This window comes from Dromaius novaehollandiae, chromosome 1 (genome assembly GCF_036370855.1).
Source record: "Dromaius novaehollandiae isolate bDroNov1 chromosome 1, bDroNov1.hap1, whole genome shotgun sequence".
NCBI classification, from domain to species: Eukaryota; Metazoa; Chordata; class Aves; order Casuariiformes; family Dromaiidae; genus Dromaius; species Dromaius novaehollandiae.
The window spans coordinates 39,087,358-39,110,733 of NC_088098.1; the positions used below are offsets into that span (position 1 = coordinate 39,087,358).

The window sequence follows — 23,376 nt, forward strand, 5'->3', positions numbered from 1 at the left end:
CTCTATCCTTTGAGTTATTTGTTAAATATAATGTAGGCACGGGGTGGGGATTGTTTCTCACTTATTTCATATCGAGCAGTCTTATTTGTCATCACCTCAAATGTAATTTTTTAATCACTTTGGCTATATTAATGCAACATAGTCAAAGCTGAAAGTTTCAGCTTAACAAAGTAGTTCTAAAAATTAACCGTACAAAATGAGATTCAAAGCTACCTTTGTTTTGTTAAGGGTACTATATAGGTACCCTGAAGTGCTTAGTAAAAGTGGTAGATAAGATGTAGGTGAGGCTGATATATATTACATCTTACTTGTTTTGAATTTACATACTTAATATTTTGCTATATTCCTGTAAACCTTTTTGAGAAAGCATTAATAGCATAAAGCTGTGGTTTCATGGTTACTTTAGGCAGCCATAAATATCGTGTTTCTAAAAGGGCGGCTCTCTTGATTTGCTAGTATTGGGCTCAAGGGAGCATAAGCTTGGCTTATGTCTGCTTAAAATGGTCAGGAAAATGCAGCCTAAGAGTAGTGTTTCCTGGTAAATTAATATCTGCCTGAGAATAACTCAGATTTTGCAGTTTGCTCTTATGAGTTTTAGATAATAAGATGACAGAATTTTCCCCTTCCAACTGCTGGCCAAGGCCAAGAAATACTGAACTAAGTATCTCCTCATCAGGGCATTCCAGGACAGCAAATCTCCTTTGTTCTGGCCTCTGGCTACTCGGTTTATCTGCTGCCTCTCTGCTGGGCTTCTCAGAGTCTGAGCACCGCAATTTAATATGCAAAATCCTTGTACAGTTATATAGTATAATATGAGGTGAACAGAGTCGGTATAAATCCTTGTTTCATTTGGAACATGAGGAAAAAGAATATTACATGACACAATACTGAATTAAGCATGCCCTTGTGTTTTAAACTTTGTTTTTCATCTGAATTAATGTCCTCTGTTTGGTACCCTTTTCAACATCATTTTCAACATCAACATCACCCAGGTAACACCCTGGCTTATCCTGTAGCTGGAAAGAAAGGTTTTGTTAAGCTATTGCCATCTTCAGATACAGAAAGAGGCTGTGTTTCCAGATAGTAAGTGTATTGGTTACAACATGATTTCGATGACAGCAGATGCCCTGGTACATATTTAGCTGCTCATCCTGTATAGATGGCAACAGAGCAGCCCTACTGCTGGGCTGGCAAAGTTTGATTAATATAGTTAACTTTTCAGTCTCACGAAATGGTGAAAATATCGAGCATCACAGAAAGCATCGTAGTCATGAAAAGATGCACTCCATTTGTTGAGCACTTAAGTACTAAGTAAAATTGAAATATTCATTTTTCTGAAAAGTATGCATAAAAGATTAATTTTGAAAATAAACCACATATATAGCTCATTTGTCCTGAAAAAGGCATGGAGGAAATAAAGATGTTAAATTATGTTTTCCTTCTGATTTTTTGAAGCTTCACAAATGTCAGAGGATGATGGTTCTTAAGTGTTACATGAGCCACTTTCTCTTTTTATGGTTTTGTGAGGTGTTTAATTTTGTAGAATAAAGAAACTCTAAACAAAAGTGAACATTCAGTGACAAGGTTTTTCTCCAGTTTCTTCATGTGTACATATTCCTATTGAGTAAGACTTTTCTTTCTAGATGAGTATTCCTAAAAGGAGATTTATTTTTATACACAAGTATGCATATATGTATATTAAATTTTTAGTGTTTAAGTACAGTACAGTAAATGGGTTGAAGATGGAAATAGGCTTTTTTGAGTTAGGTAAATCTTTTGCTAGCTAAATTTCAATATTCAGCAATGTTTTCTGATAGTCTTATGTGATAGTTCTGTCTTTCAAGGGTATGATGAGTACTGGCTAGGTCTTTTTGAAAGACTTATGAAAATAGGAATGATTGAGAAGAAGGGAAAGAGGTTTTTCCTTATCTCTTCCAAAAATAGATTCCTGTTTTGCTGCTATGAACTGTTTCTGATCTGTTAGGTTTATCGTCATTATAGATGAAGGATGCAAGTAGCGTGAAGATGCCTTGTTTGGGTCATCTTCAGGAGCTGCACTTCCCTCTTGTGATATGAACGCGTAAGCTCCTGCAGTTTGAAATAAAGAACTAGGCATAGCAATTAGGTCCCAGACAGGGATAATGCTTTAAACTATTTATTTATTTATTTATTAGAGTGCAAGCTTATGGTTTGAGATGATAAAAAAAATCAAGTAACAGAGGATACAAAAAAGTATCTATTAAAATACAAGATTAAGATTGGTTTGCTTACCTAAATGTATGTTATAAGCAGGGGAAAAAATATGGTGTTAAAATAGTTTGTCCAAGTTTAATGACTGACTTTTCTGTACACTTTTCTTTTCTTTTTTTTATTCAAGGCAGAAATCTTAGTTTAATTTGGAGGAAGAACTCTTTTTGTATGTCAAGTATTTGACAGCCCTAATGAGTAAACATTCAGTCCTTATTTTTGACCTGCTTTGTCCTTTTGCATTTGTTGCTGAAGACTTTTGCTGTATTATTTCTTAGTCTTGCTATGGTTTTAAAAGGTCTAAAAATTTGAATTTCCTTAAAAGGGTTTCTAATGTATGAAATTTCTATTAAAATACATTAATTTAATACACTTCACCAGTACAAAATGTAATACCTCATGAAGAAAGATTCCAGTGCTTCTGATCTTATTTCCGCTCTAAAATGTGCACGGGTACCTTATATGGAACAAATACGAACATGACCAGTCTAAGTTACTCAGTTTTGAAATTAATGCAGAGTTTTGGGATTTGCAACTGACTAGTTTCTTGATGGTTTAGTCTGAGATTGCTATTGCCTAATATGTTTAAGACTTCTAGTAATTGACATTTCAGTATGTTGAAATCTGGTATTAGCTATTTAAAATGTGCTTTCCAGACGGAATTGATTCTTGGCTTTTTGTCTCTCTAAAAAAGATATATAATGCATATAATTATTTTAGGCTAGAAATACGTGTAAAGTAGCTTTAATGAGAAAAATGTGTAATGACTGATTTGATTAACTTTATGCAGACATTGGGAAGGCATTGTGTTTATACATGTATGATGAATAAATTCCAACTAAGAAATTAAGACTTGTTTACTTGTTTGCATGTGAGCTAGGTTGATAGGTATGTGGTTAATGTTGTCCCTGGAAGTCAGAAATTGCTTTGGCTGGCTAACCAAAATTGGATGAGATAAGAAGTTACTAATATTTCCCCTTGTTACTGACAGCTTCTTTTCCAGAAATAATTGCACAGATGAGAGTGTGAGAAATGAGAGGCCTGCTCATCTTGGCAATAAATCCTTCTCTCTAGTGATAACATAATAGAGCTTTTAGTCACTTTAAGGTAGGAGTTGGCGGGGCGGGGGGGGGGAGTTTGCCTTTTAGGAAAGAATATTGTGGGGACTTGTGACTGACAGTCCTTCTGTTAAAGTTAGGTGTCTTATAACATGGTTGTCTTAGTTCAGATTATTATTTTCCCCAATTAAAAAATTCCTACATAGTAAAACGGCGAAAAAGTCAATCACCGACTTTAAGTGGAAGTTGGAATGTTTCATAAGGTGTTTAATGTTTTCAGGTGTAGATTAAAGAAACAGAATTTCTGTCCACTTAAACGTACTTTGGGGGGAAATTGAGCGAATGAACTGCTACATAGAAAGATATTACATATTTCACTAAAATCAATTCAAATCCATGTTTCAGAACTTTAACTGCAGGGTTTCTTTCATTTTTTGCTTTAGTGTTCTAGTTATCACATTTTTGATTGATGCACAAAGGTAATCAACTGTGATATTTGTCATTTATGAAGATTTCTGTAGAAATTGTTAAAAAAAAAAACAAAAAACCTCATTCTTTTCAGCTTGCTGAGCTGATTTCTTTGAATTCCTTCCTTCATGTGGTTTGTAAAGCAAAATGGTACATTGCTGCCCTAGTGATTTATGAATACAAGTGTTTTAGTGTAAAAAAAATTGTCAAGGAAAACCATGTTTCACCCTTCATCAAAAGAATTAAGTATGTAGGGAACAGTATCTGTGAACAAGTCATGGTGATGCCATTTATTTCTGTGATGAGGAGCTCTGGCAAAGTGTCACAATCTGTTTCTTAATTTTCATGTCAAGAGACTAGTTAAATGTATAGATTGTCCCTGAAGCTGATACCGGAGTTGAAGAACCAATATAGTATAAAAAGTAGGTTCTAGTAATTGATTTTAACTGTTTGCAAGTACTTCTGGTTTTACAGACAATATTCAGCTACGCAACCTGATGAAGTATAACGTTTGTAGTAACACAGTAAGATGAAACCTTGTCATTATACAGCAAATGGCTTTTCTTAGCTATGTTGTTTTGTGTTGCATTTATAAAATATTGTTATTACCTTTTGTTAGCATTCAAAAATAGCATGGCATAGGATTTGGCAGAACTCTGCTACTACAAATGGTATCTTCTGGAAGATGTTTGAAATGCAATATAGGCTACTGCATTCTGTAGTATACAGAATGTAAAAACATGCAACTGGCCACCCTCAGATTTATGTAGCTTTATATATAATTTAACTGGATACTGCCTTTATTTTTACTTACTTCTAATTTTTTGGTTTTAATTTTTTCCTGAGAAACTTCAGTACTGCTGAGTCTGATGTTCTAATAGTAAACTTTTCTTTTTTTAGGAACTCAAGCCTCAGAGCCATTACAACCATGGATATAGTGAATCTCTTGGGCGGAAAAGCCACATTGATGATTATAGCACTTGGGACATTGTCAAAGCCACACAGTAAGTTTATTCTTGTTGAGCGTTAGGTTTGTCTGTGTCTGTAGTAGTTGAAAAACAGTAAAATGAAATTTTCATTTATGTCAGTTTGAAGGATAAGTTTACACTTGTAGAAATAGTAATGCAAGATCAAAACTGAACTTTACAACATTGCTGTTACAAGCATTCTATAAAAATATGCAGGAGTAATTGTTATAAATTGGGAATATAGGTGGTTGCTGGGCGGATGTTTGGAAGAGACACTAGTTTTGTTTTTTTTCCACCAGTTTGGACTGATGTTTATATTCTGTAGGTGATCATTAAGAGGTAAATGGGCAAAACAAGTATGCAAACCTGTGGGTTTGCTTGAATTGTTGGCATCATTTGTAGCTTAGAAATAATGCATCTGTATGTAATTTCCTTCATCACCTCTAATTCTGCTGTTTCAGGGTTCTTGTGAAACTGAATGTATTGCTGAGAAAGGACTGTAGGAATTAATTGAAATTATACTAATGAATAATTGCGTTTTTCATGCCAATTAATTTTATAAGTTTATTTCCTATACAGTCATGTAGTATATACTAACTCACAAGATTTTACTCGGGGTTATCATCACATCACTTCTCAGTTTGCCTTTGACAAACCACCACAGTGACTTTTCTTCAGCAAGTTGAGATGATAGGCTATTTTGTAAGGTACTTTTTCCTTTACTGGTAATTTGAATGCCTATGTTTCTTATCCTGATAAAGTATTTATCTTATTCAAAAGATTTTTCTTTCTTTTCTTTCTAAAAGCCATCTTCTCCAACTAAAAGCACCTTTTCAGCTATGTATTATGCACAGGCCCTGTGTAGGTGTAGGAAGTATGTACTTTCTGTCACTTCCATTTTTTTAAATTTCGAATTGTTAAGAATTACACTCCTTGGAGTGGATGTTGACTGATTCTGCAGTTGTTGCTGTAAAAACTTTAATAGTAATACTGCAAACTGTAACTTACTAGGGGAATTCCAGATGTGAAAATATTGGCATACTGTTAAATTAGCTACTTTTTAAAGATACGCAAGTATCATTATGGCACAAGTAACTTCTAGTTACCTGCTTCTGTTTTCTGTGATCATAGCACATTCTAAATTCAACCATAAAAGACTTGTGTCTCTGTTACCCCTCGAAGTTATGCGGATCTGTGCTTTGAGTTGAGTTGTTAGAATTCTTTTCTGGTGTTCACCAGTGAGGATTAACAGGGCTGGGAGTCACTTATGCTCCCCCGCAATCTTCTAAGGATGGTGGACTGCTGATTTACCTTCTCTGTAAGAGAGGGCTATAGTTTCATATCACAGGGAAAGGTAGCTGCTAGCATGGAATATGATGAACTTAGGTTAGTAATATCCCTTGGAACCTCCCTGACTAGAGGGAAATCTCACCTTTTATCTTAAATATTCACAAGGATTTTATGGCCATGTTATACAAAACAGGATGACCTTCACAAGCTGTCTTTGATAAGGGGAAAATCTCTGAAATTTAAGACAGGAAATAACCCCCCCTAATTATCATAAGGCCTGCAGTAAAATAAAGCATTCTGCTAACATGGTAATTCAAACAAAAAAAACTCATCTTGGCTCCACATTCCTATCAGAAGTAAAAGTTTCATTTGATAAACAGCAATGGCAAAAAGGTGCTTCACTAATATGCAATTCTTATTAAAAATGAATGAGGTGGTTACTGATTTTTGTAGAAATATAACTTTGTTTTTATATGAATGAAAAATAGAGGATCTCATTCTCTGCTGTTTGCCCTCAAAAATCAGTGTTCACTTAGATTAAAATATATGTTGACTTAGTTTGCTTGTCAGATCACTGCTAATGCAAAATAAAAAGGGTTTGCAAAAAAGGGCCATTTATCTGTCTCTCAGAATCCTCCATCCCAAACAGTTCAGCAAGTTCAAATGTAGCAAAATAGAATAAGAATTGTTTTCAGTCTCTTAGTTTTGGTGTCTGTCTTGCCCCTTACCTTCCCCAGCCCTCCCACCTGCAGGTCCAGACACTCACTATTTATGGGATTGGCAGCAGTTAGGATTTTTTCAGTACCTGAGCATGCTTCAAAAGCTCCCCAAAAGAACATTACGGGTTTTCTTTAAAGTGAGATACCATCAAATGCCATGTTGAGTGCTTAACACTAGCAAAATGAAATCCCATTGGATTTAAGAGTGATCTGATAAAGCTAATTAAAAAAAAAAAAGTTGTGTATCTTATCTCTTGCCCCACCCCCTGGACCAACAAACTGGTCTGTGTTGTCCAAAATCTATTCCCTTCTCACTCAGGACTGTTTGTCTGCAGGTTATTAATGGCCTTTAGTGGAATTTAAAACTTTGCTGTAATTTTGATTATTTCAAAATATTTTCATTACTTCCATGGAAACAGAAGGAAGAACTAAGAGCTAATGTTGATTGTCTCCCATCTGAGATTAAAAAAAAAAAATCAAGAACTGGTAAGCATATTCAGGGTTGTGTAGCTGCTGAAATTTGTTCTATCTACTGTCATTGTGCGAAGTATGTTTTATTGCTAGCATGTTATCCATATGTTCATTAATTTTAAATGGTTTGATGTTACAACTTAAGTGTTCTTACATGAAGGCTTCTTGATAGGTAGAAAATGTATTTTACCACAGTATAAAATTGTTGTCTGTCAAATTTTTGATAATCCAAATATTTAGTCATATAGTATGAATAGCTAGTCAGTTCTTTAAAGTTTTGTTTCTTGATTATTGTTGGTCATGCTGCATGTCTCATCGTTAGAGGTTTCTGTGTAAAACTAATGGGCTATGTTATTGTTACAATATACATTAAAATGGGCAACGTAATTCCTTAAACTTTCGAAGTTAAGGAAAAATGGGATGAAAAGATTACATTCATCTGTATTACACACATGCTGTTTGACTGTAGAATTCCACTTGAGATGTTGAGTTTATTGGCACTTGATTACAAAGAAATAAAACAATGTTAGTAAAATACTGTATTTGCTTTTTATGTTCTTCAGCAGGGGGAGAGGATAGGAGTTTGCAAGCTCCGTGCATTTCCAGTAAAATTTGTTCATTCTTTGTTTTCATACCTTGTTCAACTGTTCACATGCTTTATCTTTGTAGCCTGTGGATTAGATACTTACTACGTTAACATGCTCGTACACTGAGCTGCAAATCTAATAACTACTTTTACAATCAAATTCAGACTTTGTTTGGAAATGAGCAGTTCAGTTGATATTCTTGTTGCAGAGAATTTAGCTGTATTTCTCTGTTCCCTGCTCTGCACATGCTGTATGTTCCATGTAAGTTCTTGCAACTCTTACCCAGTCCCGCTTCTGCGTATGTTTTAACTGATACCAAGAGTATCCTCAGTCTCCTTATTTTGGAGAAACTTGTGCTGGAGTAAAAATGATAGTGCATGGTTTATTTAATTTGTATTGATATAGCTAATCCGGTGAAAAGTATCCTTTGTAATGTATTCAAAGGCATAGTTAAAAGTACTAGCACCAATACTAGGTCTTCAACTTGCAGATGTTGTTAAAATGTATGTGTCATCCCTTGGCATACTGTATTCAGTTAGAACAAAATTCTGTTCCTGTGTGTTTCTGAGAGCAGTACTGGGCCATTTGCTTACATGTATTTGAAAATTATTTTCAAAGAAATAGTCTAAATTGAGCCACGTTTGCCTTTGCTATTGCAGTGGAGGAACATTAGATATTTACTAATACTTTGTAAGTACTTCATGTCTAGCTGCATGGAAAGTCTTCAGTTTCTTCTATATCTTCATGACTTTTCAGTTCTGTTGAGTAAAGATGTGAGTGGGCAGCTCCTGCTATTTTGAAAATATCTTAAATAATCATTATGGACATTAGTATTAAACATTAATGATATTAATGAATGCTTTCATGCATTCTTTAAGATTGATTCCTTGTGCTCAAGTACGAGGGCATTGGGATTTTATTATTGTAAAGTTAACTTTTCTGTTACTGTTCTTATCCACTGAGATCCTTCAGAATGAGGTTTGTGAAACAGTGCAACACAAAATGAAATATGCTGCATCTTGCTCAGAAAAAAAACATGTCTTGAATATGTTTGAGAGCATGTTTTTTTCTTCTTCCTTTTCTCATCATTCAGAGGGTTACTGATAAGAAGTTAAACAAGATGCATATTGAATAATTCAAATCATTGAGGGCTGGTCAAAGTGACAGTTACTCCCACCTTCTTTGCATTACCGAAGGAGTCTGTCACACTCTGATCCAAGCGAATGGACAGAGCATCACCCAGATGTGGCTTCTCTGTGACTGACTGTTTGGGCCAGTGGATGCTGTTGATCTCTTTGCTAAAAGAGCAAAAAAGAAAACTTGGACATAGGTCCAAAGTTCACATGGAAAAGTGGTGGCTTTAACAAGAGTAGTGACATAACCACCTCTCTCTAGCCTGTTTGAGGTACGTTGAAATATATGCAGCTGCTGAACTTTGTGTCTCCTATTGTCATGGTTCAAGGTTCATTAAGCAGCTCTACTGAGTTACTGCTTTGCTGTCGGAAACAAAGCTGTCTTATGTTTTGCATGTTGAACAATAAGGATGAGTGAAAGACACATGTTGGTATTTAACCCCCATCATTCCCAGGGGCGAGGCTTTAAAAGATGAAAAAGAGCAGCTTTCTACTAATTGCATTTCCAGTTAAAACAGCTGTGAGTGGAGTTAGGATAGCAAGAGGCAGGAATAAGCTCCTGGCCTACCTCCTGGCTGTTGGTGTGGTGATATACTCACTGAAGAGAGATCCCTTCCTAGTATTGTGACCAAATTTGATGTTAATCATTCAGCAAAGCTGGATGCATCTGTTTACAAAGCCCTGTGTGCTTTTGGACAAAAGAAAAGTACCCCAGAATCTTTTCACATTTTAAGTATGTAACCCTGTTTTGAAAGTACTAAATTCAGAATATGTTTTAACTTAGGCTGACAAATACGAGGTTATAACTTAGCTACTGAAATGTCTTAGACTCTGTGATTATAAAACAAGCCTATGCAATGGTATTTGTGCTGTGAAAGAGCTAGTCCCATTTCTTTAAGAACAAGGCAAGATCAGTAGTATTCTTTAATAATGCTCCATATTGATGTTTACAAATGTCTTCTGGAATTCACCCAGATGCTGAATTTATTAGTTTAAATACAACCTGTCCTCTTATAAGAATTTGAACCTCTTTTTTCTTTCCTCTTTCCTGAAGGGTGTGTACCCCTTAATAGCAACATTGAGTGTAATTATGCTGAGCTTCTGAAATAAGTGAATGACTTTAACGTCGTGTAATCTAACAGTATATCATGAACTTTGGGGGAAGACAAGGTGAAGTCAGCTGCAGAAAACTGATGGAAGAAGTGTAGGTAGTATTTGAGAGAAGAATGCTGATACTCCTAGGGCAAGAACTTATGACTACATCAAATTCAGAGTGGGGGGATGGATGTGATTTGGGGGGGGTTGTTTTTTAATTATCGACAGCAAACTGGTTCCAGGAACAGGAGCAACTCGCTAAATTCCTAACCTTTTTAAAGCAGTTATCTGTCTCAATCCTTAAGCCCTCTTATGACAGCTTAGTAAATTGGAGCGTTATTTAATTATACCTGGTGTGTTGTGTCTTCTGTAATCAGTTGTGACTAAGTTCTAGGTAACAAAAATAAGCTGCTAGCAACAGAGAAGCTGATGGTGACTTAAAATACACTGTATACTCTATTCTCAGTGTAACTGGCTGAACTGGAATGCGTTTTGCTCTTGGAAAGGCTTTCCTGATGTATTGCTGAGCTGCATGGTATGTTTTGCGGCTGAGCAGTAGGAAATGTGTGACTTGCAGTTTGTCTTTGTGGGCAGGAGAAATCTGTGTGGCTAAGACTGGGGAGGGAATCTGGTAGGACTGCAGCTTGTTGTATCCAAACCCATGCAGTAGGCTTTGCCCAGGTGCTCGGAACAATGTATTAACCTGATAAATCCAGCATAAGAGTGAATTCTAGTGTAAGAAAGACTTAACTAAGCATGAGAGGTTACTTTCAAGGATATTCATTTTGTGCTGCATAGTTATCTAAATCATTTTTACTGTTTATCATAGCTGACTGATAGGATATGATTTTTTTTCTGTATTAATCTGTTACATGACAGATTCACATGCTCACTTCTTACACTTATTCTTGCCTGCTGTGTAGTCCTGCTTATTTAAGCAAGATGAGATTCAGCTAAGCTCAGCCTTAGCCAGTACAAATTTTTTTAAGCTGATGACCACTAAACTTAATAGCAGGGCTGTAGGACATTTATTTCTTATATTGTTGCTTCAGTTACTTGTTAAACAAACAACAGACTCTAGAGTAGAAAAGCTTATCAAGAAATGGGCTTTTTTGCTAGTGTCCATAGCGTAGTGTTAAGCCATTTGAACAAGCACTCATCTGACCACGCTTCTGGTCTAGCCTGGGGCTTCAGAGATAGTACACCTAAAGGATTGGATAGACTTGGTGTCTTTAGCTGATTTCCTGGCAGAGTATGTGTGTGTTGTCTGGTTGGCTGCGTAGTTTTGTGAGTCTTTGTAAACCAAATTCTCCTCCACTGATACAAAGCTTTGCTATCAAAATTATTCATGACTTGTGCTCTTTTATTCAGACTCAGGATTGTACAGACATGTTTTTAATGACACATTCCAGTTAGTATGTGGTGAATGTAATAGTCTGGGGGTTTTTTTAATACTTTGAGACAACTATAAGTATATAACAACAATTTCTACAATTTGTTACATCTAACTTAAATACTATCTAAGGAAGTATGTGCTTCAAAACTGTGGTAGGCTTGGAAAGCATTTAGGAGTTAGTTGACTTCAGTCACCTAAGGCCTTGCTCTGAGCACTGCCCAGATTGAAGCTCCGTTTGAATAAATGAAAGAAAAAGCAAGGGTGTCAACTACCAAGGAAGAAGGCCTCGGCATCAGTTGTACAAACTAATCAAGTGGAGCAAAGGGGACTCAATTTATTTAAGGATGTTTCTTTTGCAGAGAGCAAAATGTTGAAACAGCATAAGGAAAACATACCTAAACTCTAACTTTGAGACGTTATGGTACTGCTGTAGCAGAAGGCAGATGTTGCAGAGAGGGCAAGCAGTAATGTTATTCCAAGGTTTACACACACATCAGTCTCCTACATAAGATCTGGTATCCCTGTGGATGGCACAGACATTCAAACGTAATCTTTACACACCTTTCCAGGTTGCTTTTATTGCCACTAAAAATAGGTGACAGAACAGTGTGAACATCAACACAAGTGTTATTTAATGCTGGAGTTAGTCCTACATTAGATGCTGAAGTGATGTTTATGCTTCCTGCATTCTTTCAACTTTCACAATTATAGGCAGGTTTTTTTGAAATAACGTTTTGAAATAACGTCCTTTTTAATGAAAAAGTTAAGACTTGTTATTAAAGAAAACATATAATTTTGAAGTGGTGTTATAAAAAAAGAAAATAGTACTCACTTAAATCAAGCAAACTGTTAGTAGTTTGTTATCAGGGAAAAACTAGAAGTGCCTGGGATCTGTTACTGTTTGTAACTGACGTGATAATCTTGTGAATTTCTTAGGGAGTTACTGTTAAGTCAGGTGGCTAAGTGGTTCTGGCCTTCAAGAGAAAGAAGGGGGAAACAGAGGTGGAAGAAACAAATATAACTGAGTCCCTTGGGAAGAGAGAAACTTTGTTTCCACTAGACATACTACTGATCTGTATTTCATCTTGTTCTGCTGTGTGGTTTGCTGTGGAGACAAACTTTCTGTAAAATTTTGAATTGGTTAATATAACTTCTGGTGGTGGAAACTTCCTTCACCAGCATGTGAAATTTCCACCTTCTTTCTCTTCTGTTGAAGCTTCTGCACCTTGCTCATAACTGTGATGTTTGCTTGTTTTTTTTATCCAAGGTAACATCTTTGAAAAATCTTATTTTCTTCTTCAAGGTATGGAATATATGAACGATGTAGAGAGTTGGTAGAAGCAGGTTATGATGTACGGCAACCAGACAAAGAAAATGTAACACTTCTCCATTGGGCTGCAATCAACAACAGGATAGATTTGGTGAAGTATGTATCATGTTTTTACTTAAACATCAACTAATTGTTTCCTTAATGTTGGTATTTCTTTATGGTGTTAGTCTTAATTATCTTAACCTTGATTTTTGGCCTTGAAATTCAGGGAGGGGGAAAATAAAAATCTAATCTGCATTTAATGATGTGATGCCATAGTGAACAGAATTAACCTGTTAAATGTCCAGTAGTCAAGTTCAAGCATTTTTCAGATGAGATAAACCTGTGGAACAGCTGTGTGCAATTTATTTATACTATGGAATAGTCATTGTAATATTAAATTTCCCTTTGAGAAAGGGAAATCTGATGCACAACAGTAGTGAATTTTTTTAAGCAAGATTAATGTGGTACAAAGATATATCCTATTTAATTCAGCTTTTTGTCCCTGTCATTTCAAGAAGTCCTGACCTGACTACTTTGCATTTTAAAAACAGGCTTGCTACAATAGGCAAAGTTGTAGCACCTCTCCTTTCAAATAATAATAACAATAAAAGCCTTTAACTGTGGGAGCTGTGGAATTTGTTTTTTCTCAATTTATAAGATCCAGACCATTATATTTGAGGTTAGGTTTTTAAAGTGTATTATTATCTTTCAGAACCCTGAGAGCTTAAATCCTGAAGGAATAATTCTTAGTATTTGCTATTTTACAAATTGTGAAAATGAATTGAACGCGATCCTTTCTTTGTAACACTAACAAAACAATGAACTAAGTACATGCAATTAAACCTAAAAATGTAAAATATTATTGAATCAGCAGGATTCTATTGATTTGGCATAAACTGCACACTCTGGATTAGTCTAGTTTTCAAAATAGTTCATTAATGAATGGGTGTATATATTTACACAAAAAATGCAGAATATCTTCATTTAAGCTCAGTCTCCCTACATATGTCTATCACCAGAGCCTTCATCAGACCAGATCTTGAGTATTGTGAAGTTTCCTGAAGATCTCAAGTTCAGCTTTCTTTTATGTTGTTTTTAAGAGGACTTTTTTTTGTCCTAATACAGTTCTCTAAAAGCAAGTTAAACTGCTGAACATTTAGAAATAACTCAGTGTTTTTTGGAAGATTTCATTGTCCTCAGTGGATGGTACAACAGATTTTATATCTTGTGCATTTGGATATCCTTTCTTTGAAAGATAAGTAACAGTCTGCATCCTCCCAGCACGTTGAAAGAGAGCCATTTGCAAAAGTGACAACAAAATGCAAGACCCTGGCTTAGCTCATTAACCCTTATAGGAAGAGAATATTTTTAGACCCTATTTTTTTCTTTTTCATTATTTTTTCCTTGGGGTTTGTCTTGGGTCTTTCGTGATTAGCATCTTACAACTTGGTTTGAAATAATTGTAATACCTGTAATTTTTCAGATCACTATTCTTCTTTAGTAGACGTACAGCATCTGAAAGCAGTTGTTATTTCTTGAGCTCACTTTTCTGTCCAAGTTGAATGTGTAATGAATTGATCATCTTACTTGAGCTGTTTGAAGACATATTTGCATTACAGATATTCTGTCTCACTTGACATGTCTTCATAAAGTCTGAAAACTGAACGGCATGAGATAACTATCACTTCATTCATAAAAAGTCATTATGATGTTGGGCATTTGAAGAAAATAGACCTATACTGTGAATAAAGACTGAAGTCTCTGTATTAACTTCGCAGTGAACCTACCTGCATGATGCCTGCTTGCAGCTTAATGCTCTGCTTAGCTAGCATTGTATTTAATCTACAGCTTTTTTTATTAACCCTTGTTTTGAGACCTTTAGCCATTCACAGAGTAAAATCAAAGCAAGTTTTAAATTCCCTATTAGTCCTCTATTGTAGCTTAACTTCTGATAGAAGTAATTTAGCATGTGAATATCTTCTGTCCTGTTGTACAGTATTGTTTCCTCCAAGCTTGTTACTAATAGAACTGTTACAGCTATTATATTGTAAATAGAGGTGGTCAAAAATCACCTTTGGATTTGGGTAGATGGAAGTCTGTTTTCAAATCTGTCTGAATTTCCAGTTTGTTCCTTATTATATGATAGAGAGATGTCTCCACCTTCATTTGAGTATTGAAAGCTTTAGTTCTGAGACTGTATAGTCAAACTTAACTGTAATGGTGCCAGCCGTGTCTTTTTCAAGCTTTTTCAATATATATTGCTGGCAATTGAATGTTCATAAACCTAATGTGCCTAACTTTTCCATTTTCTTCAACAATGTGGCAGTGCTCTTGTCCCTTTTTAATGTATTTCTGCCAGTGTGGCATACTGCAGTGCATTTTCTTACTATTTACCGGAATGCATGCTGCTTCTTCCTCTCCTGAGACTACTAATGTGTCTAAGTGCATCTAAAATTCTGTCTTCCTGATAGAGCTGTCACTCTCTCCAAGTTTCTCTGTCTTCAGAGGTCTCAGTTTATTTTAGCTTTTGTCATGGCGTCTTTTTTTCTGAGACACTGGATTATTCTGTTTCCTCAGGAAGAGATGACTCTGCTTTTTCTTGTTTGATCTTGTTGTAGCATCTCTTCCCAAGTTTGCAGTATGTGTCCATTGTGGACACAGTGGGCAGTTCCATTAAGTATGCTAGCTGGTGAGCTTGTTATCAGAGACAGAGTCTAGGTGCAAGTAATCTGCCCTCTTGGTTCCAGATCAGAGCCCTGCTTGCTGGGTGCTGACTGCACAAGGTCATCCCAGTGAAGTAGCTTTGCAGCTTGTCTGTGGAAGGTTCAGACCTAGAAGTAGACTTCTCTCATTTATTTTTGCTAATCTTGTCTGTTGTGAGACTTCCAGGTTCAGTCTGGATACCAGTGAAACCCTTCGGCAGAGCTCTTTCTCATTTCTGTAGGGTCAGTGTCAGACCTCTGTAACACATTTTCATCATGAAACTGATCCATTATTTTGCTTTTGACACAGGTCTGTGAAGATGGCACAAACTGGCCTCATTCTCTTTACAGTTAGCCAGTGACTGCATTTCACCATGCCATTTGTTGAAAGTTTCTCCAGACAAGGGTCTCTTCTCCTTTTCCTCCTCTTAACAACACTGAATGCATGTACTTTAATCCCAAAGCTACTGAATCCAAGCAGGGGCAGCTTTCTGATGCTTGGCAAAGATGATTCTAATGTGGAGATCACTGAAAGTATTTGCTTCCTAAGGCAGCATCTTACCAGATCTGCTTGTTCTGAAGCAAGTAGGTTGCTTAAATTGGATTTGCATACCTGGCATCTTTTTAGCACGGATGCCTAGATGACTCAGAGTAGAATCAGCCAGCTGATCCTTTATCAGGGACATTCTCATCCAGCATAGAAGTGATTCTGTGGGACAGATCTATCTAGACAAGATTAAGTTCTCAAACTGATTTTGAAGAAAAATCTCACCATTTATGTGTATTGAAGCTGAAATAGTGATAAATCTCAGCTTATTTCACGTTCCCTTGAGGGTGTTGTAGACTGTTATCTCAGTACATTATCTGGCAGGGGATGGTCGCCTTTTCTTTCCCCAGTTGTCAAACTGCAAGTTTTTCATTTTAAACGAGATGTACTAACCCCTAAGCAATGTTGGTGCTCTGTAGAATCTGAATATAGACTCTGTCTTTCTGTGGGGACCAGTGTTTGAATGAAGATGAATATGCTTGATGGTCACCTCCCTGCAAGTGATTGTCACATCAGTGAGATGGATCAAAGCTTTGACTCTGAATTTCTCTATGCTGTCTTTTCTCTAGACAAGGTTCCCTTGAGATTTCCTTCCCAAGATTGGCTTAATCATCTTCTCAGTGTCTTTTCCACATTTGTTCTTTGGTAGCTGAGACTTTGCTTCACATAAATGAAATAGTCTTGTCCCCTTACCTGCAAAGAATAAATCTTATCTTTTCACCAACAGAGGACCAAGTCTTTCAGAAAATCTTTGGTGGCTCTTTTTGAAAAATTCAAAAGTTTAATAATTTCAGCAAAGATGTTGCAATTTTTTCTGTTGGTATCTGAGGCCATTTGAGTGGACTGTCCTGCCAAGGCAGTAGGACAGCAGGATTAGCAATAAGACTTAATTACACCAGAGTTGTATGACACTGGCGCTGCTGCTGAAGAACATCTCCATATCTGGCAGTTCTAGAGCAACCATGTGAAAAGACTTTCTTGTAGGGGTTTTTAGTGTGAGTGTTGTTAGCTAATGCATTTTTCAGATGTTGTTCCTATAGGTAACTTGTAGGCTGTTTTGAATTTGCACCCTGTGTGAATGCATAAGCACTCAAGAAAAAGGTAGTTACGTAGCAGTAATGTGTTTTTCAGATTTTTTGTTTCCCTTCTTGCCATCAGTCTTGAAATACTGAGAGGAAACTGAGGTGCAGCAAGGTCTGTGCTGAGGATTTGAAGGGTAGTTTGTGTGGGCAGGAGAGTAGGTTTCGTATGTACCTTACAGGTATTATGATGGCAAAAGTCTACAGGCACAGGTACTTGAAATGTGCAAGCATTTATGAATCTATAGATAGATTGTAATTTTCAAAGATCTGTTAGTAATAACTTTTTTCACTGGCTTGCACAGCACTAAATGAAGAACCAATGGAAGAGTAATATTGCCAGTTTAGTGTCCCAGATATAGTAGTACGGAAAACAGCTTACAAAAATAATACAAATGGACATGGATATGAATTGCTGTGGATTAAACATGGGCAACTTACTTTGTTGCTACAGGTGACTTCTCCGCTTAAAATGTTTTTGAGGGGAAAAAATAGCTTATAGCCAATCACTTTAAAGTATTTTTAAAGTAACCAGTGCTTTTGTCCTTTGTTTAACTGTGGCTGAGAAGCATCTAAAACCTTTATACTCAGCTAAAAGCATAGCAAGCATTAATACTTGGAACAGTGACTTTAGCTGATGCATTCCACTGCTGACACATGCTGCAAGTTGAATTATATAAAAGTTTCGTTTTGTCTTAGCCAAAATTCTCTAAATATGCCAGTCTTCTAGCAGCATTTTCTTCTACCGTTACATTTAGAATTCTTTTTAACCTAGCAAAATTATGTAAATCCTAAAAACAAAACAAAAAAAAATCCATTTTATTAAAATACTTACATGGTAGCACAATTTGTCTTAATAAATATAGCATTTCTGTTTTACAGTGGATCTGAACTAGGAAGCAATGATGTGTGTAAAACACTAAGAAGCATCCCTGCTCTCCCAACCCACATCAAAAAAGGCAAAAAATCCAACATATGTACATGACCTTTTAAAAAGGAAGTTTATGAGAAGGCAAGCAAAGGTTTTGATTTGTAGTTGTCTGTTTTGCATAATTTCAGACATATGCTTGCTGTGCGTACTTTATTTTTACCAAGACAATCAAGAATAATGTTTACTTTTCTTGTTTTTCTAGATACTATATATCAAAAGGTGCTATTGTTGATCAGCTGGGAGGAGATTTAAATTCTACCCCGCTTCACTGGGCAACAAGGTGGGGAAAAGTCTTCTGGGGTTTCCTTTCCTGCATTGTTTTTCTTTAACTGGAATCTGCTACTGATTGTTTTATGAAATTCCTTTATTTTATGGAGATACTTCACGCAAGAATCTATTTGGTCATTGTTGACTGGACCCACTGTGAATGTAGTATGTTTGAGCTACAAGAGCTTTCAGCATATGGTTTAACTTTTGTCTTATCTCTTTCTGGTCACTATGATGGGAAAAAGTAAAGAAAAGTTAGAGTTAATAGTTACCTTGGTTTACTCTTAGATCTTATTTTTGTCCCTTTTTCTGGAGTCAAGCAACACTTGTGCAGATGTGGCTTGCGATGAGTTTTGTGTGATATTTTCCTCTCAGTGGTCTCTTGTATGTGGACTTTTAAAGATGAACTTAAAGGAAGAAATCAGGTTTATGATACAGAAGATGGTCCAAGAATGATGAGTGGCTGGGAAAATAGATAGCTTTCTATTAGTGGCGGCTACTTTGGACTATTGCATATAAATAGGCAGGAAAGGAACACTGTACATATTAATATTAATAACTGTGGACTGCAAAAGGAGAGTTGGCACAGTGGCTTTTAGAGCATTTAATGTATCAAAATAATTTGTTTACTTAAGATGAGAACTTGCTCATTAGAATCAATCTTTAAAGGTTTTAGCATGTGTATTTCTTGGTATTAAAGGTAACACTTGACTTTCAATGTATTAATAGTAGGAATGCTTGATTAAATTCCTTGGCGTTCATAGCCGTAATCTGTTCTGTGAAGTATTGTTCAAAGGTGGTTCTGATACACTCAAGGTCTTTTTGCTCACGTCAGAAACTGTGCTGACAATTGTGCAGCTTATTAACAGGAAGAATATTTCTATTTTCATTATGCCAAAAATGTATTTGAACTTATAATGTAGTGTGGAGAAGATGTAGAGTGGAGAAGAGTAGGCCCATGTTTTTTTTTTTTTCTCCCCCATTTTTATGTCAGTACTGCTCTTAATAGTAGAAAGATAAACTATATGTCCTGCAAAAATCAGGAATATATAAACTAGCTTGACATCTCTTAAAATAGCTGGTTTCATATGTAGGTTGGAAGAAGTCACAATAGATTGGATATATGAGCTAATGACTTGGTTTTATTTTGTTGTCGACTGGCCTTTTGCTTCACAACACACCTAAGCCAACTGCATGTGATGCATGCATTGGCTGCATAGAATTGCTCATGTGAAAGAGTTTGCTTATTCAGTTGCAGAATCAGATCATGACAATCACTGTTTTCAAAGAATGAGTCAAAGTTCAGAAGCTCTAGTAGTATAATTAAACATGTTGAATGTATTTGTCCTATTCAAATATTAAAATCTTAATAGTTTTTCTGTGTATAGTTATTCAGTTGTTTGTTTTTTGTGTTTTGTTACATTTAGACAGGGTCACTTATCCATGGTTGTACAGCTGATGAAATATGGGGCAGATCCGTCGCTAATTGATGGAGAAGGATGTAGCTGTATTCATTTGGCTGCCCAGTTTGGACATACTTCGATTGTTGCTTACCTGATAGCAAAGGGACAGGTAAATTTTAAGTAATATCATATTTAAATAGATTCTACTCAAAATAGGAAAACAATTGAAAACTACATCTGTGATTCAAGTAATACAAAAAATTTACCTGACTAAACATAGAAATAATTCAGTGTATTTTACTGCAGATTACAGTTTTTGACGTATGTACCATCTGTTTTAAGTTTATCTCCTTGAACAGTGGTCGGAGTGCTTTGGTTTTAATTCATATATATGTTTAGCATAGTATGGGGAAATTCTAGATGATATTTTTTAATGCTCTTTATTTCTAATGAAGTTAACTTTTAAATGCTCATGGTGACAATGATAGCAAGTATTTTAGTAGTCTTCATAGAAGCATCAGGCTAGACATGGATAAAGAAGCTAATGACATAGGGCTGTCATAGGTCATCACTTTTTTACACCTCAGTCCACAACTTCTTATTGCTATAGTTGCATGTGTGTGTAGATCTAAAAAAAAAAAAACCAACAAAAACTCTTGCTTGCCTCTTGTATCATTGCTGTATCTATTAAATGTGTAGCATGTGTACCTGGTACTGTTCTCATTGTCTCCCATCCTTCATTTTGTATGTTTAAAACTATGTTCAGCTTTTTGTTACTCACCCTTCATTATAAATAAGTTGCAGATACCCACAGATATGTGCGTGAAACACAAAATTTGACACTCAAGTTTGCAGACCACATAGAAAAATCAGAACCCTCCTCTCTCTTTACAATTTAGTTAATGCTGTTCCCAATTTTATATTCTGATTTTTCTTTCAAATAGGAAGTGGGATATGATTCTGAGTCTTGTAGAATTCCCTTCTGAAATCAGTGCTTTTGGTCAGTGTTGGCTGGAAAGTATTGCTATATTATGTAACAAATACTAAACCCACTGCAGAAAATATGTCCTGACATTCCCTTTAAAAAAAATAAACTATTGCCATATGCATCAATTGGTTTGTATCTCAGAGTTTTGTCAAACAGTACTTAGTATATAGTAGAGATCAAGCTAGATACAAGAAGATGCAGATCATATATAAGAATTTTATAAGAGCACAGTGGGTGGAGAGAGATACTTTTTCATCAGGAACAACTGTTACACTTTGTTCATAAATTATGTATAATTTTATAGGGATTTTAAGTTACCAGAAGAATCTTGCAGATACTGTACATGTAGGAACTTGTTTAAAGTACAGCATTAAATTTAAGAATAAATGGCCTTTAAAATGCTCGATCTTGATTATGAAATCTCCCTGTAAATGTTTGCATGACCTGATGTCTATAAACAGAATGTCCTATTTATCTATCTGAGCATATAATGCTTCAGTCCGGGAGAAGCTGTGTGTACGTACATACATACATATGTAGGCACACAAAGCTTGTTTTAAAATCTGTCGTCTTGGAAACAGCTCTCCTTATCATAAGCTTTTAAAAAGATGATTCTTAAACTTGATAACATTTTGGGTTTAATGACTTCAGTATCCTTTCCATGCCTTAAGTTTGAATTGATTTTACTAGTCACTTTCAGAGCACTTCAGAAAGCAAAACTTTAAAATTATATATCGATTTGAATGTTAAAATTGAACTGAACTCAGTTCCGTACTATAGCTATACTACATACAGCTACAGAAACCACATAATTTCTACAGAACCTGTGGGAACTGCATGATTCTACTTTGTTTTCTCCTCTAATAACTATATGTGAGATCATTAATTGCTCACTTTATTTACACTGGTCTTTACCTCCTTTATACCATGATTTGGGGTTGGAAATGTAACTGCCGTTGCCTAAGTTTTGCCTTTACCTATACGGAGACCATGTTCTCTTAAATCCAAAAACTATATTTGCCAAACATAATTTTGTGTCATAATGTAGTATCTGCATGGTAAATGTTGAATAAATAAATGTCAAAATAAATCCATGTAGGCTGCTATGCTTTGTTAGTACTGGTCCTGACATCCTTTGGGGACCTTATGGTCAGAGGAAAGGCAACTTTCATGCCTCCAGTCAGCTGTGGAGAGAACTGAGTTACAACTGAGAGGCGGATTTAGTTTTACTCCTAATTGAAGCTGCTCCTAATTGTTTCTTGTCCCTTTTCCAGGCAGGGCTGGAACCCAGCTTCAGTATTACTGCTCTGTTCTCTTCCTGGGTTGCAGCGGCCAACATCAAAACTTCCCATCTGAGGCTAGAGTCCAGTCCTCTGGTGTCTGGAGTATATTGTATGGGAAGACCTCTTGATCAAGTTCCCTCTGGTCTCAGCTGGAAAGTAAACCCCCCTGCATGCCAGCAAGCACTACTTTGCCAAGAGGCAGCAGTTGCTGATAGCTGTTGCTTTTTATTTTGTCTCATCTCTTACTGAATCTTGAGAGACTAATTACTTGGCCATATCATAATTTGCTCATGTTGTGTCAGTAAGTTGCCTGGGCCAAAATCAGCCTGGGGCAAGTGTACGGTATAGACATAATCAACATGGCAAATATCAGAATCTGTAGCACTGTTCAGGTTTAGATAAAAGAAGATATTTTAAAAAAGAAGAAGAAAGACTTTGAAATAGCATGAAGGCACTTGAAAACTGCTTAAAATTGTCACTACTTGATACTGTACTTAAAATTCCAAAGGCAAATCAGGACATAGGATATACAAACACATCACCCCAGGGCAAGTTAGGATATCAATATGGTGTATCAGATATTTGAATAACTGGCAGTCTGTGTGTTCTTGATTCAGTGGCAAAACTTACCTCAGTTGCTTAGATCAGAAGTTACTGTAAAGTTACTGTTGGGGTAAAATCATATTCTGAGACTTATCTTGGAGTATCTATGATTCCTTAAGATCATAGCTGAACTATCCCTTACTTTATCAAGTACAGGATTTTTCTTATTTTTTATGCTTCAGATACTGTGCAGAGCTACTTAAGGCTTGATTCTGAGCTGTGGCTTAGGAATAGCTGGCATATGGGTTTGGAGAACATCAGTGTGATGAAAGCAGCTTTGCTCTTAAGTATTGTTAGCTCTCTACCGGTATTGAGGTTTGTTCTTCCAGCAGGGTTCAGGCCAGTGTATGACAGTGAACCAAGTGGTGTTTACTCCATAGACCTCCTATACAGACATTAGTTACAGAAGTGTAAGACAAGTCATGTTTCTTCTTCATGACTCTCAACGCAGTCTCTATTTCTGATGAAGGACTAGGTTCTTCAGAGCTTTTCTTGTTCAAAAGAGCAAGGTTGCTTCTGGGTTTTTGTGTGTGTGTGTGTGTTTGTGTTACCTTGCTTGATAAAAGTTGCCTGTCAGCCTGCACTCAGCTTTTATCACTCATGACTCTGATCTCAGAAATCTCAAATCTTTGCTTTGTGAATAACTGAGTCTTTCTCAGCGTAAGAAATGTTTTCAGTCTTAACTCTTCCTGATAAATTTTCTTCATTCTTTGCCTCTAAATATGTCCTCTCTTTTAGAGTCCAAGTTCCCCTTTTGCTGGATAACAGTCCGTGTAAAAGAGATCTTTCCTTGTAGAGAACAAGGTTCTGTACAAGGGCATGATGCATC

General features: G+C 36.0%; 1 protein-coding gene across 2 annotated transcripts in view; it reads left to right on the plus strand.

Annotated features, from left to right (window-relative positions):
* Positions 1-23,376, plus strand: part of ZDHHC17 (zinc finger DHHC-type palmitoyltransferase 17) — a 77,861-nt gene that overhangs the window by 16,692 nt on the left and 37,793 nt on the right. Inside the window, exons 2-5 of one of the 2 annotated variants that reach the window (XM_064509338.1) lie at positions 4,674-4,777; positions 12,736-12,858; positions 18,206-18,283; positions 19,698-19,842. In XM_064509338.1, the coding sequence (XP_064365408.1) occupies positions 4,674-4,777; positions 12,736-12,858; positions 18,206-18,283; positions 19,698-19,842 (450 nt within the window). The remainder of the gene's footprint in view (positions 1-4,673; positions 4,778-12,735; positions 12,859-18,205; positions 18,284-19,697; positions 19,843-23,376) is intronic. The other variant, XM_064509341.1, reaches the window with a different exon arrangement.